The sequence below is a fragment of the Anopheles coustani genome, chromosome 2 (genome assembly GCF_943734705.1).
Source record: "Anopheles coustani chromosome 2, idAnoCousDA_361_x.2, whole genome shotgun sequence".
NCBI lineage: Eukaryota > Metazoa > Arthropoda > Insecta > Diptera > Culicidae > Anopheles > Anopheles coustani.
Window position 1 is genome coordinate 80,476,589 of NC_071289.1, and position 14,882 is coordinate 80,491,470.

A 14,882-nucleotide genomic window follows, 5' to 3' on the forward strand; every position below is an offset into this window, starting at 1 on the left:
ATTAAACCCAATTTTAAATCAACCATATAAAATTAGAATTATCGTTTTGAGAAGTCCATCGTATTTATTTGTCTACGTAGTAAAACATAATTAAAAAATAAAATTACAGAAAAATCGAGTGAGAAATGATTATGACAGTCGCAATTTGGGAATGCGTGAGCGGTTAATGTTTTTCGACGATACGTTTGATTCCGCGCTGCTGGAATTGCTGGTAAGTGAGAGTAGCTTTTGCTCATCGCTGCCAATAGTTTTCTTCATTTGGCCCAAGAGTGCTATTTTACGAATTCCTCCTGTGTTAGTAACGCACCCAAGCGGGGTACGGTTACCTGCCTTCGGGGTAATGTTATCTTTTTTAGGCGTTTGCTCGCCCCGTACAGCGCTACCCTGAATACCCTGCGGCGGAGTGCACTGTTGACTTTCCGTAATTTCCTTTGTGTGCGCCGTTAGTTTCAACACACTCTCTACCTGCTGTTCGTTGTTCGCTTCGTCCGTTTCGGCATCATCGTGCACAAGGACCATGGGGGTTCGAGCAATAGCGATTGACGGTGAGCGAGGATCATAGCCTGCAAAAGGAACCACTAACGCGTCCTCAAAAACGGTGTCCTCGTTGGCTTCGTCCTTCGGTTCGATGATCGGAGCCGAATCGTCGTACTCAATTTGTAGGTTGCATATTCCTGGCAGTTGAGATTCACAGTCTTTAAATGAGGCATCCATGTTGTCCTCCTCCTGGATGATACTGTCTTCATATGCAAGCGAGGAAACAACGGTCGTTAAGCTACTATCATTGCTATCGATAGCTGGCGAAGCCGGATCTACTACCAGCGGTGTCCTGGTGAATGTGCTCGGTGAACGGGGGTCGATGATCGATTGGAAACGCTTCGGCAGGAGGTTAATCGGCGTATGTAGGTGGAAGGACGGATCCATTTCCGTTAGTTCCGTCGCAAGGTTTTTGCCCTTTGTAATTGTAGCACGCGTAGCAATACCCTTAGGATAATCAAATAAAAAGGGACGAATGAAATGTGGAAACAATGGAAATGACGCATTTTGCTTGTACTTACCTCCTGCTGATGGATTGGACTTCTGTTGATGTTGAGCGTCGGTGAACGTGGATCTATAAATGGCCCTTCACCTTGCTCGATGGTCGGCAGTATTTCCGAGGATGGCGATATCTTACTGTTTAAGGCGCCCATTTCAAACCACGCAAAATTAGTTCACACGGTACCAAATAATCGACTGCGATTTCTACTGACGGCTGTTGAATGAAGTGGGATGTGTTCCTTTGGCGGTTTGGAAATAGAGGCGATTGAAATAACGACTCTTTTTGACAGCTGTCACACAAACAAGGTTGCTACGTACAGCTATGCCGCTGTGAATTTGAATGTTCGTTTAGTTTACTTACCATTTATCATGAAAATTCAGATAAAAACACTTAAATCATAAGAAATATTGCTTATTTATCAAAGCATATAACTTCGTGTAGATTAGATTGTACTAAACATTCAAAAAATATTAATTTTATGTAGCCCTTCAGAATCGGTAATTCTTAGTTCGTCGAAGAAATGTCATTCACAAGATTGCCATTTTTTTAATCATAACAGTAGAAAAAAACACGAATGAAAGCAACAAACAGCAGTTTCTTCCGCACTCTCTGTTTTGTTAGATAAGTGGTAGCGCAGTCTGCATGGCACATTACTACTGAATCGGTCATCGGTTAATCGGCTCAAACCATTTCGTCAGAAAGCTTCCGGCGACCGCTACAGTTCACGGTTGTACACACATTGAACAAAATCTCGATCAGCAGGTGCCCAAGGCGAGCCACATTTGGTGGCGCAGTGGACAAGATATCCTCTAAGCAACGGTGTCCTTTCCACCGTGTCGTGTTAACGAGCGAGAAAGTTGTGCGCATACGTTCCATGTGGTAAAATTTGCTGACGACGTACCCATAGCTGTGACCAGTTTAGATTGCGGGAAAACTATTTCGATTTCGCAAATATGCCATTCCACAAGTACATTTTCACTCCAAAACTGTTCAAGGATTACGAAGGATCAAGGGTAATTATCATTTAATCTGGCCCTGTCACACGAGACAAGAATGACTAATTAATTGAATTTACTTTTGTGCCATTCGTTTCGATACTAGGAGCATTATGAGCCCGGGCCACTGGAGAAATATGGAGACCAGCTGCTGACAGCTGTTAGTGTTACGAAAATTTAACGACGTGAAAAATAATCGAAAGTGTAATAATCGATAAATATTCCTTCATTATTCTCACAGTTGAACCTGATGTGGAGTTTCAGCTACTACACTTCACCCTTCCTAGTTTCCATCCTGTACCGAAGAGGATATTTCGTGGCCGAGTCCGTGGGAACGTTCGCGAAGGTGACAACCGGAATCGGACTGCTGGTGGCCGTATCATTGTGTATGCGTGGCCTGGGGCGCTCAATGAATATGGTTTATGTGCGGTTTGCGGAAACGCTTGAAAACGCCCGTCGCAACAGTGACCGCTGTGGCGAACCAAAGACGGCCCTTCGGCGGTACGATTTCGATTTCAACCAGTGGCCAATTGATTACACCGTCAAAGGAGGAAGGTTCGTGTTAGAGTGCAGAATATTCCAATGAAAAATTTAATGAAACCTGATTTTAACGATGTATGTCCCTTTCAGTCGTAAAACGATCGCTCAGCGTAACAAGAACTTCTGGATCTCCTCCTTACCCTGTCAAGTAGCAGCTTACGTAGCTATCCATACATTTGGAATCAGAATGATTTACCCAGGCTCGGTTAGATTGCTGCAAAATTACGTTGGTATGCATAGCCGATGATTTTCTTAGCGTTCAATTTAATGTCGTACATGATTATCTATTCCTCCAACGCAGAACCTATGCTCATCGAAGGGCGCACGAAGTTGGTCACCCAGTGTAGCGGACAACGGAACAAAGTGAAGACCGCTGACGGTAATGAAATCGATACAATCATTATCGACAACCGTCATAAGAGCACGAACGGTAAAACGTTAGTCATTTGCTCGGAGGGAAATGCAAGTTTTTACGAAATCGGCATCATGTCCACACCGCTTGATTTGAAGTATTCCGTGCTGGGTTGGAACCATCCTGGATTCGCAGGAAGTAGCGTATGTAAAATTGACCTCTCTATTATCGCATGCCTACCGATTCCTGGTTGCTCAAACGGATGTTCACTGTGGACCATTCCAGGGTCGTCCGTATCCGGATCAAGATCAGAACGCCATCGACGCCGTGATGCAGTTCGCTATTAGGGAGCTCGGTTTCAAGCCGGAAAATATCATCCTCTACGGGTGGAGCATCGGTGGTTATTCGACGCTTTACGCCGCCTCGCAGTATCCGGAAGTGAAAGGAGTGGTTTTGGATGCGACTTTCGACGACGTGCTGCAACTGGCCCTACCCCGGATGCCGGAGCGTATATCAAACATTGTAAAGATTGCCATTCGGGACTACGTGAATCTGAACAATACGGAACTGATCACGCGATACAATGGGCCGGTGCTGTTGATTCGTCGCACGGAGGATGAAATCATTTGCTCAGAGTAAGTTTTACTGGATACCTTCGACTAGAGTCGACAACAATAAATATTGTACCTTCCTTCCGTCCCTCTACAGAGATGCTAACCTCGGCACCAATCGAGGAAATTACCTGCTGATCAATATGCTCAAGTATCGCTTCCCCAACATTTTCAAGCCAGAACAGGAAGCCTTCGCCAAGGAGCTGCTATCGAAGCCGATTGATTTTATCAAGAATGGTAAACGCAATTCAATTTCAAACGCAAAATTCATTCCATTCTTGTACGAAATAGGTATGTTAAACGATTGTCTTTGATTTTTCAGTCCCGGATGATCTTTGTATTTCGCTGCTAATGTCCTACCTTACCGACAACGGTAACAATGGTACCAGCCGGAGCTATCCGATTGAGATCGGTGCTGAATTTTCCAGTGAGCAACGCAACACGATGGTCAAGTTCCTGGTAATAATTCTTTCATATCTTTTGCTTTGGAAACGCAACAATACTCAATTTCGGTCCCTATTCTTCCCGTTGCAGATAAAGAAACATTTGTCGGACTTTAAATCGACGCACTGCACACCCTTGCCGGAGGAATTCTTCCAGACGCCGTGGGAAATTCCATCCGAGACGGATTACGTATTCACCTAAATCTCTTCCCCTCTCTCTATCGCTCATAAGAAAGACGCTTTATATTCGACCAAACTTCGCACTACATCCGTGTGCTATATTTTATGACATGGTGGTTTTTAAAACTGTACATCGGATTCCGCTTCGACTTTGGTTTGTTCCGTCGTGCATAGGTAAGGGGAAACAGTTGGTTTGTTTTGAGTTTTTCATTCGCTGTATATCTGTGTGGTGTGTAGTTTATCGGCAAGAAATGGCTACATTCTACATTAAAACGCTACTATAGCTACTCGTGAAGTCTTAAATTTAATGAAACACATCCAATGTGGGATGTTAGTGCTTTTAATGGCATACTACCATGGATGTTAGTGCGACATAGAAAATTCCTTTGATATTTATTAACCTTACAAAAGAATCGAGGGGCAAATTGAAACAATGAGTCATTAGTCTTTATGACTACAAAAATATTAAAAATTACTACATTCTTTTCGTATATGTATACTGGAAGTGGTATTACAGTGAGACGATGGAATGGAGGCAGGTCGGTCGGAATACTTCTGGTGTAGGGATAGTTCAACTGAGTAAGGAATATTTTCCTATTTGCAAGATGAAACTATAACAATATAGTGTAATACCCAAAGGGTGGAAACAAAATAAAACCTCACATCGTAAAGTATTTATTACTGGTAAAGCATGGCTGCTTCGTTCTTAATTGTTGACAAAAAAATGTTACAGAGAGCGAAAAGCTGAAAATGTAAATTAACAAATTAATCCAATTCCAGCTGAAGGGAAAACATGAACATGAGGCTTGTTTTGTAGACGGTTTTATTTTGCATAAATTTTGCGACACTGCTGACTTAAAATATGTATTCTAACAGAGCCCTGTTATTTTTTCGACCTACCAAAGGCCTTTTTCTTATTCTTGTCGCCTCTCTTGGCAATCTTCTTGTTGCCCGTTTTAGTGTTTCCTTTCGGTATGGTGTTTTTGTTAATAACATTGCTGGTTTTGCTTCGCTTAATGGCGGCCAATTTAAGCTTACGCATCGAATCCTTCTGTTTCATTCGCTTCTGCATCTCTTCCACCTTCTGGCGTTCCTTGTCCGGTACGCCCTGTTTCTTCTCCTTTTCGATCATCTGCTTCGCCCGATCCTTCTCATTTCCTTGGAAGATGTCTCCGTAAGGATCGAGTTCGTGCGTAACCTGCGGCGCATGCAGCTCCTTATCGATCTTGTGCTTTATGCTGGCCTTATACTTCTCGCTGGCGGCCTTTCGAAGCATTTGGCGATGCTTGGCCGGACTCTGGTAGTCGGCATTCTCCCAGATCGGTGCGCCGGTGAACGAACCGTCGAAAATCCTGATCGGATTCATCACAAACCGGGGACCGATCTCGGACAACCCACCGTCCTCTGACAAGATCTGGAAGTGCCGGTACCAGATACGGTTGTCCAGAAAGGTGAATGTTATCACACGATCGATGAACGGTTGGCTTTTCGGGTGATAGTTCGGTACGCCGAAAATCTGCGTCAGTAGCTCCTTGATGAGAACCAAGTGTGGTTGCTTTTCGAATTCCTCATCGAACGACAGTAGTGGGCGCGAACCGCGTAGACAGTTTCCCGTCAACTTCATCTCGCCCATGGTGTGAATGTTTTCGATGAGAAACTTCACCGACGGTCCACGTTCGGCGTTCGCGAGCCACATGTACAGATCGCGTTTTCGACGGCCCTCGAAAAGGATCACCTTGTTGCAGTGCTTCATTTCGCACATCTCGTTCACCACCGCGAGCGTCTTCCAGCGTTCCATTTTCGGCTCGGAACGGTGGTGCGGCATTAACGTTTTCAAATCCTTCATGAGGTGCCGATCCCGGTGATTGATACCGCGGGCACACAAAACCAACACACGCTGCTTGTTCGTCCATCGTTTCTACGAATTAGAAAAACCATAAAACGTAAACGTTACGAAAGCATCTTTTCGAAACGATTACTTCTTACTAAACATACCTTTTCAGGCACCGGCTCATCCGAAGTACGCGTATCCTTCAGTGGCGGAATGTCCTCGTCGGATGATTGATCCGAGTCTATTGGTTTGAGCTTCTGTTTGCCCTTCTGTTTCTTCGCCGGTTTAAGTTTCTTTTTCAAGTTTGGCTGCTCCTTGCCTTTGGCACCTTTCTTTCCTGTTTCCAACTGTTTCATCGTGAATCTGGTTTTAATTAACAAATTTAACTCAACAAACAGAAGACACGCGGTTTGGTACCTTCACAAATGAGGTAAATAATTCGTTTGACAGCAGACACGAGCTATTTTGACAGGATCGGCCACAGCCCAAGATGCAGATAGATGTACCACACATTGTAATGCCTATAGATCTTGGTTTCGATCCACAATTGACAGCCCCCTTTGACGGGTTCTTGCTTTTTTTTGCCGTATTTTTCTCCGATCCGACTGCCGAGAACGCCATTTTGCAAAGGCCGCGCGTACACTTTACGGTGTTTGCAGTCGAGTGTTCTTTTGCTAAATAGCTTGCAAATCGAAGTGGACCTCGTGGCGTGGTTGCCGTCGATGCATCGGTGGACAATGTGTTCGTGAATCGAGTCGGTTGCTGTGCACAGGAATTGATCCGCATTTCGCCTCGGGGTGGCTCTATTGCCCGGCAGGGCGGCCGAAAGTTTTGCCGGGGTGAAACTGGTGGTCACAGAAGGAGAAAAAGTTGTACACTCGGTAGTTTGCGTTTGCCCCTGTTTAGCTAGTGCTGTAATCGGTCTGTGCGCCTAAATCCGAACCCGGGCGACGTCGTGTGGTGTTGCTTCATCTAGTTGGCGTGCTTTTTTTTATTCATCCCTTTCAAGATGATGTTCACTGTAAGTAACACCCGATACGCGGTGAGGGAAAGGGGACAAATTGTGCAATTCAATGCTGCTAGCGATCCGACACCCAAACACACCTGTTCTAGTGTTACGAAACTTAAGGATACCCCTCGGTGATGCCGCATCTAATGCGTTCCCTTTGGTTTCCTTTCTTGCGCAGGGTACCAACCAGCAGCAGGACTCCCGGTTCTCGGACAAGGAGAAGAAGCTGCTGAAGCAGATGAAGTTCAGTGACAATCTCAATAAACGCGTTGACATGTCGAAGGTGAAACTGGACGTGCTGCGTCCGTGGATCAGCCAGAAGATAACCGACATGCTTAACATCGAGGACGATGTTATCGTCGAGTTTGTGTACAATCAGCTGGAGGAGGAAAAGTTCCCTTGCCCGAAAAAGATGCAAATCAATCTGACGGGCTTTCTGAATGGCAAAAACGCCCGCCTGTTCATGGAGGACCTCTGGTCGCTGCTGCTCTCGGCACAGGACTCCGACACGGGCATACCGGCAGAGTTTATACAGCAGAAAAAGGATGAGATTATGAAGCGGGAGGAAGATGCGCGACTGCTGGAGGATGGCGCGCGCGGACAGCGCTCCAGGAGTCGCACGCGCGACAAGGACGACGGTGGAGGCAACAAGGCGAAGCAGAAGAACTCCGTGCGGCAAATGTACAAACCCGAACCGGAGGATTACCTGGACGAGGAGGAAAAAATGATCGAAGAGTTCGTGGAGGCGGACGTGCCGAAGGAATCGAAAAAGGTACCACCGGCTGCAGCTGCAGCGGCTGTCGCTGCCACGGAGCAGCCCCCGGAGGTGGCTAAAGGCGATAGCAAGCACTCTGCTCCAGCGGACAAAAGCTCCAAAGAGCACCAGGGAACGGCGGGGAGTCGTAGGAAATCGTCCGATCGGGGTAAATCGGGCGAACGCAACAACGATAAGGGAAGGAGAAAGTCTCGAGATCGGTCAAGATCGCGTACGGACCGTCGGGCGACATCCCGTGACCGGCGAGGATCATCGCGAGAACGTAGATCTTCCCGTGATCGGCGCCGATCTAGATCGGGTCGTCGGTCGGTGGATCGGTCTCGCAAACGTTCTAGCCGTTCGCCGCGAGATAAACGGGGCAACGATCGTGATCGACGTAGGTCGCGCAGCGGTTCTGTTTCTAGAAAAGAAAATAAGAATAGTAAGTCACGCAAATAGTTTCTCCATGTCCATGTAAAATTAATTCCATCTTTCTGCTATCCATGAACAAAGTAAAACAGAAATTCTAAACCATCCACCATCATGCGATGTCAATGTGTACACATTTTTGATCGATATGAACCCAAACCATAATTCATGAAAAAAAAATCATGAACCCAAACCATAATTTAACGCTGGTCAAATCATTGTCGTTGCCAGGCAACGGAAACTCGGCCGCTCTGTCGAAGCTACAGTCGAAGCTGATGAACATGGCCGAAGGGAAGAAGAACTCGACGAGCAAAAAGAGTCCCAGTCGATCAACAGCCGGTTCCCGTTCCCGGAGCCGTTCCGGTTCGGCCAAACCAAGCAATCGCAAGAAAAGTGCTAGTCGATCTCCTCGATCACGGTCCAAGTCAAGGTAGGCGTGGTGTTGTTCTTCTTAACAGTCAATTATTTCATTACTCTTCTTTTGCAATTAAATGGCTTGTATTCTGCATCGTTCCGGGTGTTGTAGGTCTAGAAAGCAAAAGAAAGCTCGCCCCAGTTCACGGTCGCAAAGTACCAACTCGAACTCGTCAGGTTCCTCGTCGTCCAGCGGCAGCGATGCGGCGGAGGGCAAGAATGCAACGAAACCAAGCGCCAGCAAGAAACGGAATGGGCGCAGCAGCCGCAGTCGGAGCCGGCGTGATACGTCCCGCAGCCGTTCCGGAAGCAGCCGATCGTCGTCGTCACGCGGGCGAAAGAAGGATGACTTTGAGATCCACAAGAAAGAGAACAGTGTGCAGAAGAAGCGCCACTATCGTTCGAACAAAGACTCGTCGGATTCGGAGGCGGAAGGCAATCAAGGCTCGAGGGGGGGTGCTGGTTCGTCGTCTCGGGGTGGTGGCAGGGGTGCGAGAAGATCGCCCGCTGGACGTGATAGAGACCGCGATCGAGAGCGTGATCGACGCTCGGTTTCCCGTGGTCGAGGGCGCGACGATGGGCCACGGGGACGAGGCGGCGGTCGTTCACGGTCACGGTCGAAGAATAGGTCCCGCTCGAGGAACCGTTCGAGATCGCCTCGAAGACGCTCCCGGTCGCCAGGACGCCAGACCATGCGTGGGAATGCTCGGTAAGAAATGTCACTCGCAACCAGTGAGCATTTTATCTGCTTTTTTTCAGGACGAGTGTGATTTTGGATGTTTCTTTGTGTTGTCTGCATATTTTCCGAACATTCGTGGTTAGTAACCATTGTCACAATCGTTTTTCTTCAATCATCCTTCTCCTAGCGATAGTAATTATGGTGGCCGTCGCCGATCACCTCCGGGCTCGCGTTCCGGAGGCCCCGGACGCGGTTCGGATAAGGACCGAGATCGTGACCAGCAGCAACAGCAGCGCGAGCGAGACCGCGATCGTGATCGTACGGCTCAACGATATGGTGGAAGCCCTCCGTCACGGGGTCGTCGAGGAGGATCGCGCGATCGTGACCGTGAGCGGGAACGTGACCGTGGTGGTGCTGGTGGTGCTTCGAATAATTCTTCTAAATGGCGCCGTTCGGATGAGTCGCAGCAGCAACGGCAGCAAATGGGACCACCGGCATCCAATCGGTACGACGAACGCGAACGGAACCATCGCGATGGTACCGGAAATCGTGCTTCAGGCGGCGGACGTCGCGGAAGCCAGGATCGGGACAATAGTGCCGAACGCCAGGATCGTACAAAGGCGTCCGGAGCGGCGGGTCGAGCCGTGCGCAAGACTTCGGAGAGTCCGGCCGGGTCGACTGGCAATCGACGGTCGGTTACGAGGGGCTCGAATGCACGTGAATCTAGCGAGATGGCGTTTGATGACGGCGGCGGTGGTGGCGGTACTGGCAATGGTCGTGGAACGTCTGACCGACGCGAGCAGAATTCAACGGATCGTCCCACACGTGGTTCAGTCGATAAAAGCTCCACCAGAGACAACAGTGTTGATGGGCGGGAGGAAAAGACACGCGCTGCCGGAGCCCGTAAACAGCAACCACATGAAGTCGTCGTGCAAAGTGACGCGCGGAAATCGAAAGAACGTACATCTGGTTCTGTAAGCAAACCTCGAGAGGAATCGAAAACGGTGGCCCCACCGGCGGTGTCAGACGGTGGAAAGAAACAGGCGAAATCATCTTCATCATCATCCCAGGTCAATGCCGCCACTGTTGCAAGAAGGACTGCAAGGGACTACACAAGTAGCCTTTCGAGGACACCGTCGCCGTTCCTGAAACCTCACGAGCGTGAAGCCGCAGCCGCTGCAACACAATCCGTTGGCGGTAGGGAGGACAAACCGCACGCGATCGGAGCTGTGTCGGAAAAGAAGTCACAGAAAACGGTCGTCAAAGGTAAACCACAGCAGCAGAAGCGTGCCAGTTCGCCGGACAGTGAAGACGACGACAGTACCGGCAGCGATAGTGATGACTCCCGGGAAGTTGAGGCTGTGAAGAAGCCGACCCGGCGGGGGGAGGACGACGATCGGAAGCAGCGTGAAGAGGAAGCCCGCAAGAAGCAAAAGCTGAAGCGAAAGCCGGAGGCGAAGAAACGTGGAGGCAAGCACCACCGCCGCTCGTCGTCATCCTCCTCGTCCAGCAGTGACGACGACGACGATGATGATGAGGATGATCATCATCCGGACGACGCCGGCAACGGTGGAAGCGATGTTGAGGAGAAGCGTAAGTCGGCAAAGGATAAGGACCGGCGGGTACCAAAGAAAGCAGCTCCCTCGAAGACGGCGGAGATGTTATCGTCGGCACCAGCGGAAGATCAACGGCGAACAAAACCAGCATCCGGCAATACGGCACCACCACCACCACCACCGACGGCGCCGACGAAGGGCGACAGAGCAGAAGAGCGCAAAGATCAGCACCGTGACAAAAGTTCCCCACTGGATAGCGCCACCACGACGGCAAAGAAACGAAGGCTCACGAGCACCGAGCAAAAGTCTACGGAAGCGAACCGAGGTACCGCCCCGACGGCGGAAGAACCATCGAAAGCGAAGGCCCATCCCGGTACCAACAACAGTGCCTCATCCGCCAAGGGTGGCACCACCTCCACCGGAAAGACAGGAGCGTCCGGATCGAAGGGGCTTGTTGCCGAACCACCGGACGGCTCGTCCTCGTCGAGCAGCTCGGACTCGGACGAGCGGGTTCAGCAGCGCAAGAAGAGACGCAAGGAGAAGAAACGCCCACGGGATGGCTCACTGGACGAGGGCAGTTCGTCCGCATCCGGTAGCAAGCGCAGCAAGAAGCACAAGAAGCACCGGAAGCACGCGAAAAAACACAAGAAACACAAGAAACACAAAAAGAGCAGCAAAAAGTATCACCGAGGTGGAGGTGGTGGAGGCAGTTCCTCGTCTTCCTCGGACGACGAGGACGGAGTGGTGGTGGCGGTGCGCTCGAAGAAGGGAAGTGGCATGTTGGGACTCCCGGGTACGGCACCCGGTACGGCGGTGAACGACGATCTGGAGAAGCAGCTGCGCGAACGAGCCCTGAAGTCGATGAAGAAACAGCAAAGCATCTCGGACTGAGAGCGTGGCAGCCGGTGGCTGCGGCAGGATGCCTATTCTCGCCACGAGCGCACCAGGATGATGATGGATCCCGCCGCCAACGTTCGACTCAAGTAAGACAAGGTTCACGGTTTGTCGATAGAAAAAAAAACAGGAGTAGAGACAGGACGCGAGGAAAACTCCTTCGTATTCCGTGGCGAAGGAGAAACTATAAAAAAACACACACACACATTTGTATAGATAGACCATAATCCATAAGAGTTCGTAGTTGGGATGTATCTTGATAATAACGACGGTGTCCTAGGAAACCAACCGACAGTCGTCCTGCCGGCCGAAGATTTCACTACGACGCTAAAAAGCTGCGCGTCGTTTCTTTAATTGCCAGGAGATGGAAGGGGGAGCGGCAAGGGCAGTGAGAGGCGGTTGCGCACCCCAAGCAGAGTCTTTAACGTACTATTTTAATGCGGGATGACCAGTCGGATACGATAGCCTTTATCGTATCGTGTTTGACGAAGGCGCACGCTACTTTATTACTACTATTACTACTACTAGATAACGTACGGAAAAAGGGGGGTTAACTTTGTTCGTGTGTTGACATGCAGCACTTTTCACGAATATTTGAAGCAAAATATTATAATAATGCCACAAAACAAAAGAAAAAACAAAAAAAACAAAGAATGCCCCACTACTTTGAGCATGTATGCACGTGTGCGTATGATTGTGTGCAAATATGGGTTTGTGTGTCTGCGTGTGTGTGTGTGTTTGTATGTATGAGAAAATGTTCTAGCCGAAAAAAGCGGAATAGTCTCGCTGATACATGGGTGGTTTTAGTGTAAAGCAGATTGAAAAATGCTCTAGCGACCGGTGCAGAGGGTCCCTGCTCTCCACCATCGGCTCCGGCCGGAAGTAGTCCACTGTTTGAAGAAAGGTACCATTTTGCCATTTTGGTAGTATTCTTGGTAGGCTATATTTTTTTGTTTTCTAGTAGAGTGTGCGCGCTCCGAGATCATGAAAGAGGCAGTGAGAAAGAGAGAAAAGTATGGAAAAGGTTGGATTTTCAAAATAGTCATGTTATGCGAATGACACCGAACGACCTAGTTCGCGTAACCCAGCCCCTTACGTTATGCGCAATACGAAGCAGCATTAGTTAAATTAAAAAAAAAAATCTGTGTTTCTGCAAACCAGTAGAATAAATTGTAACAATTACCATGGCAACGTGGATTGTTTCATCAGTCGCCATGGTAATTTTCAGTTTTGATTGCTGGTTTGAAGTTCAGAAGGCATTTGGCAGCTAGCGTTTAGTGCTGAGAATAACGATTCAGTAAAATATGCCAATTCAGAGTGAGTGAGTTGGAATGGAGAGTCAATTCTTTAACTCGCTCAAAATGATTTGACTTACTCTCTTGCGTAAAAGGAATCATAACGATTAGTAATGGTGCGTAGATCATGCGACCAATCAAAACCCCATTTTTTGTGACCCTTTGGCCAACCCATTCTGAGCGAGCCAAATCTTTCTTCTTCTTGGCGTATACGAGCCGGGGTATATCCTCCTACGCTAAGTCGAACAATTTGTTCCCTTACTCGTAATCAGAGCCATACCGACTCTGTCCGAACTCCTATGTACGGGCTCGTCCTTAAGGAAATTACACCTATGCGTGTATCCGGACGGCAGAGTGTTAATGAGAGATTCATGAATCTCAAAGATTCAGCAACTGATGAAAAGTGATGAGAATAAAATGGGTAGAGGAACCTCTTTTATGTTTGTTTTTGATCGTATGATCCACGCCAATGAAACAATCATGCAGATTCGTGAATGATCCATGAAAGATTCATTAAGGTTTCGGAAGAATCATGAACGGTTGAAGATTCGAATCCCAAATGATTCATCAATCCATCTGAATGAATCTTAGGTGAAAGATGAATATGAATGATTCTCACCATAAGATTCATAAGGCACAACACTAGCAACGACCGTTTTTGGTCATGCCTGCCCTCGTTAGGGGCTTACAAGACTTTTTCCCTTTGTGTACGTGGATAGTCAGTCCTCTCGTACAGGAGAGGGTCCGGTTTCGGTTGGGATTCGAACCCACGCCGTCGAGGTGGTTAACTCCGGCACTCATGGGCCGATTTTCTAACCGGCAAGTTAGCCAAAATCAATCATATTGAAAAATTGAATCAATTCATTCATGAAAGCAAAAGAAGCTATCGTTTCGCTTGAACTAAACGACTTGGTAAATCTTATCTCTCATAGACAATTTTTAATCCATATTCCCAACAATTTGAGTATAAACTAATGTACGGAATTAAAAGGACATTTATGCTGTATTTGTCTTTTTCCTGCCTTTTGTACGACAACTTCTTTGTCGCTTTCTCCCGTTCTCTGCTGGCTCCTTGATGAGGCTGACCGCGGTGTGTGCCGTGTAATGTGTGTGCGTGTGTGTACGTGTGTGTGTGTGTGTGTCCTTTTGTGATGCGATGAGACGTAGTATTTAGTATTGGAGTAAAAAAAAACGACATTAACCAAGATTCTTAGCGATTAAGTGACCAAACTAGACTATGAATTGGCTACCGATAGTAAGAAAAGTAATAAAAGAAATTAAAAAAAAGAAAACCACAAATAATTAAATCCTCTCCTCGAGTGAAGCATGAAAGCGACACCAACTTGATAGCAGACGACAGGGCAAGGCAGATCGAAGAATGAAATGCATCCAGAAGAAGAGAAATAGCGCTAAAACAATGTACTCTCACTACGAGCCGCCATTCGGGATGGGGGGAAGGGTGGGGGTCTGAATTTGGCGCCACGCCAACAAGCATGAACGACCCACGACGAGTTGCGGCTTGCGGCATAAACCACACAAGCGAAACACAAATAAAGATTAACCATAGAAAATATTTCACTGTATCTCAGAAAAAAAAGATTGAAAACTGCATACGGCTGTCTTGCATTGGATGGATCGCGAAAGAAAGCCAAACTTCGTTTGTTTGTTGGCGTAAGGATGGATGATATGCTCCAAGGAACTGCCTAGAATTGAACGCCGGATCTTACTGTTTTTTTTCTCTCTGGTAAAGTCGTTATATCTTAGAATAAAACTTTTACATAATGTAAGTGATGATATTGATCATTTTAAATGGACGCCTCTTCTTCTTTGCTAATGTTTTTGTAAATGTTCATTTTAGTCC

At 47.7% G+C, this 14,882-nt stretch overlaps 4 protein-coding genes across 4 annotated transcripts; 2 read left to right on the forward strand and 2 right to left on the reverse strand.

Annotated features, from left to right (window-relative positions):
* Positions 1 to 38: 38 nt before the first annotated feature.
* On the reverse strand, positions 39 to 1,283 carry LOC131263491 (uncharacterized). The gene is made up of 2 exons (XM_058265696.1): positions 1,059 to 1,283; positions 39 to 984 (listed from the first exon to the last, which is right to left on the reverse strand). The coding sequence occupies exons 1-2, from the start codon at positions 1,188 to 1,190 to the stop codon at positions 130 to 132; spliced, it is 987 nt and encodes a 328-aa protein (XP_058121679.1). The 5' UTR covers positions 1,191 to 1,283; the 3' UTR covers positions 39 to 129.
* Positions 1,284 to 1,640: 357 nt separating this feature from the next.
* Positions 1,641 to 4,857, forward strand: LOC131263175 (phosphatidylserine lipase ABHD16A). The gene is made up of 9 exons (XM_058265336.1): positions 1,641 to 2,052; positions 2,141 to 2,194; positions 2,276 to 2,589; positions 2,665 to 2,804; positions 2,876 to 3,129; positions 3,212 to 3,561; positions 3,635 to 3,774; positions 3,860 to 3,996; positions 4,072 to 4,857. The coding sequence occupies exons 1-9, from the start codon at positions 1,993 to 1,995 to the stop codon at positions 4,180 to 4,182; spliced, it is 1,560 nt and encodes a 519-aa protein (XP_058121319.1). The 5' UTR covers positions 1,641 to 1,992; the 3' UTR covers positions 4,183 to 4,857.
* A 31-nt stretch (positions 4,858 to 4,888) lies between these two features.
* Positions 4,889 to 6,420, reverse strand: LOC131263176 (ribosome biogenesis protein BRX1 homolog). The gene is made up of 2 exons (XM_058265337.1): positions 6,156 to 6,420; positions 4,889 to 6,078 (listed from the first exon to the last, which is right to left on the reverse strand). The coding sequence occupies exons 1-2, from the start codon at positions 6,345 to 6,347 to the stop codon at positions 5,044 to 5,046; spliced, it is 1,227 nt and encodes a 408-aa protein (XP_058121320.1). The 5' UTR covers positions 6,348 to 6,420; the 3' UTR covers positions 4,889 to 5,043.
* A 204-nt stretch (positions 6,421 to 6,624) lies between these two features.
* On the forward strand, positions 6,625 to 12,785 carry LOC131261848 (serine/arginine repetitive matrix protein 1). The gene is made up of 5 exons (XM_058263689.1): positions 6,625 to 7,012; positions 7,179 to 8,196; positions 8,415 to 8,613; positions 8,710 to 9,306; positions 9,464 to 12,785. Exons 1-5 carry the CDS (start codon positions 7,001 to 7,003, stop codon positions 11,721 to 11,723), a joined length of 4,086 nt encoding a protein of 1,361 aa, XP_058119672.1. The 5' UTR covers positions 6,625 to 7,000; the 3' UTR covers positions 11,724 to 12,785.
* Positions 12,786 to 14,882: the final 2,097 nt, after the last annotated feature.

Bases quoted from the DNA above. Each gene is read 5' to 3' on its own strand.
- LOC131263491 (XM_058265696.1), bottom strand. From the start codon at position 1,190: ATGGGCGCCTTAAACAGTAAGATATCGCCATCCTCGGAAATACTGCCG. The intron at 985-1,058 runs GTAAGTACAAGC...GATTATCCTAAG, and splicing joins GTCCAATCCATCAGCAGGAG to GGTATTGCTACGCGTGCTAC.
- LOC131263175 (XM_058265336.1), top strand. From the start codon at position 1,993: ATGCCATTCCACAAGTACATTTTCACTCCAAAACTGTTCAAGGATTAC. The intron at 3,130-3,211 runs GTATGTAAAATT...GGACCATTCCAG, and splicing joins CTGGATTCGCAGGAAGTAGC to GGTCGTCCGTATCCGGATCA. The intron at 3,562-3,634 runs GTAAGTTTTACT...GTCCCTCTACAG, and splicing joins GATGAAATCATTTGCTCAGA to AGATGCTAACCTCGGCACCA.
- LOC131263176 (XM_058265337.1), bottom strand. From the start codon at position 6,347: ATGAAACAGTTGGAAACAGGAAAGAAAGGTGCCAAAGGCAAGGAGCAG. The intron at 6,079-6,155 runs GTATGTTTAGTA...TCTAATTCGTAG, and splicing joins ATGAGCCGGTGCCTGAAAAG to AAACGATGGACGAACAAGCA.
- LOC131261848 (XM_058263689.1), top strand. The intron at 8,614-8,709 runs GTAGGCGTGGTG...CGGGTGTTGTAG, and splicing joins CGATCACGGTCCAAGTCAAG to GTCTAGAAAGCAAAAGAAAG. The intron at 9,307-9,463 runs GTAAGAAATGTC...TCCTTCTCCTAG, and splicing joins ACCATGCGTGGGAATGCTCG to CGATAGTAATTATGGTGGCC.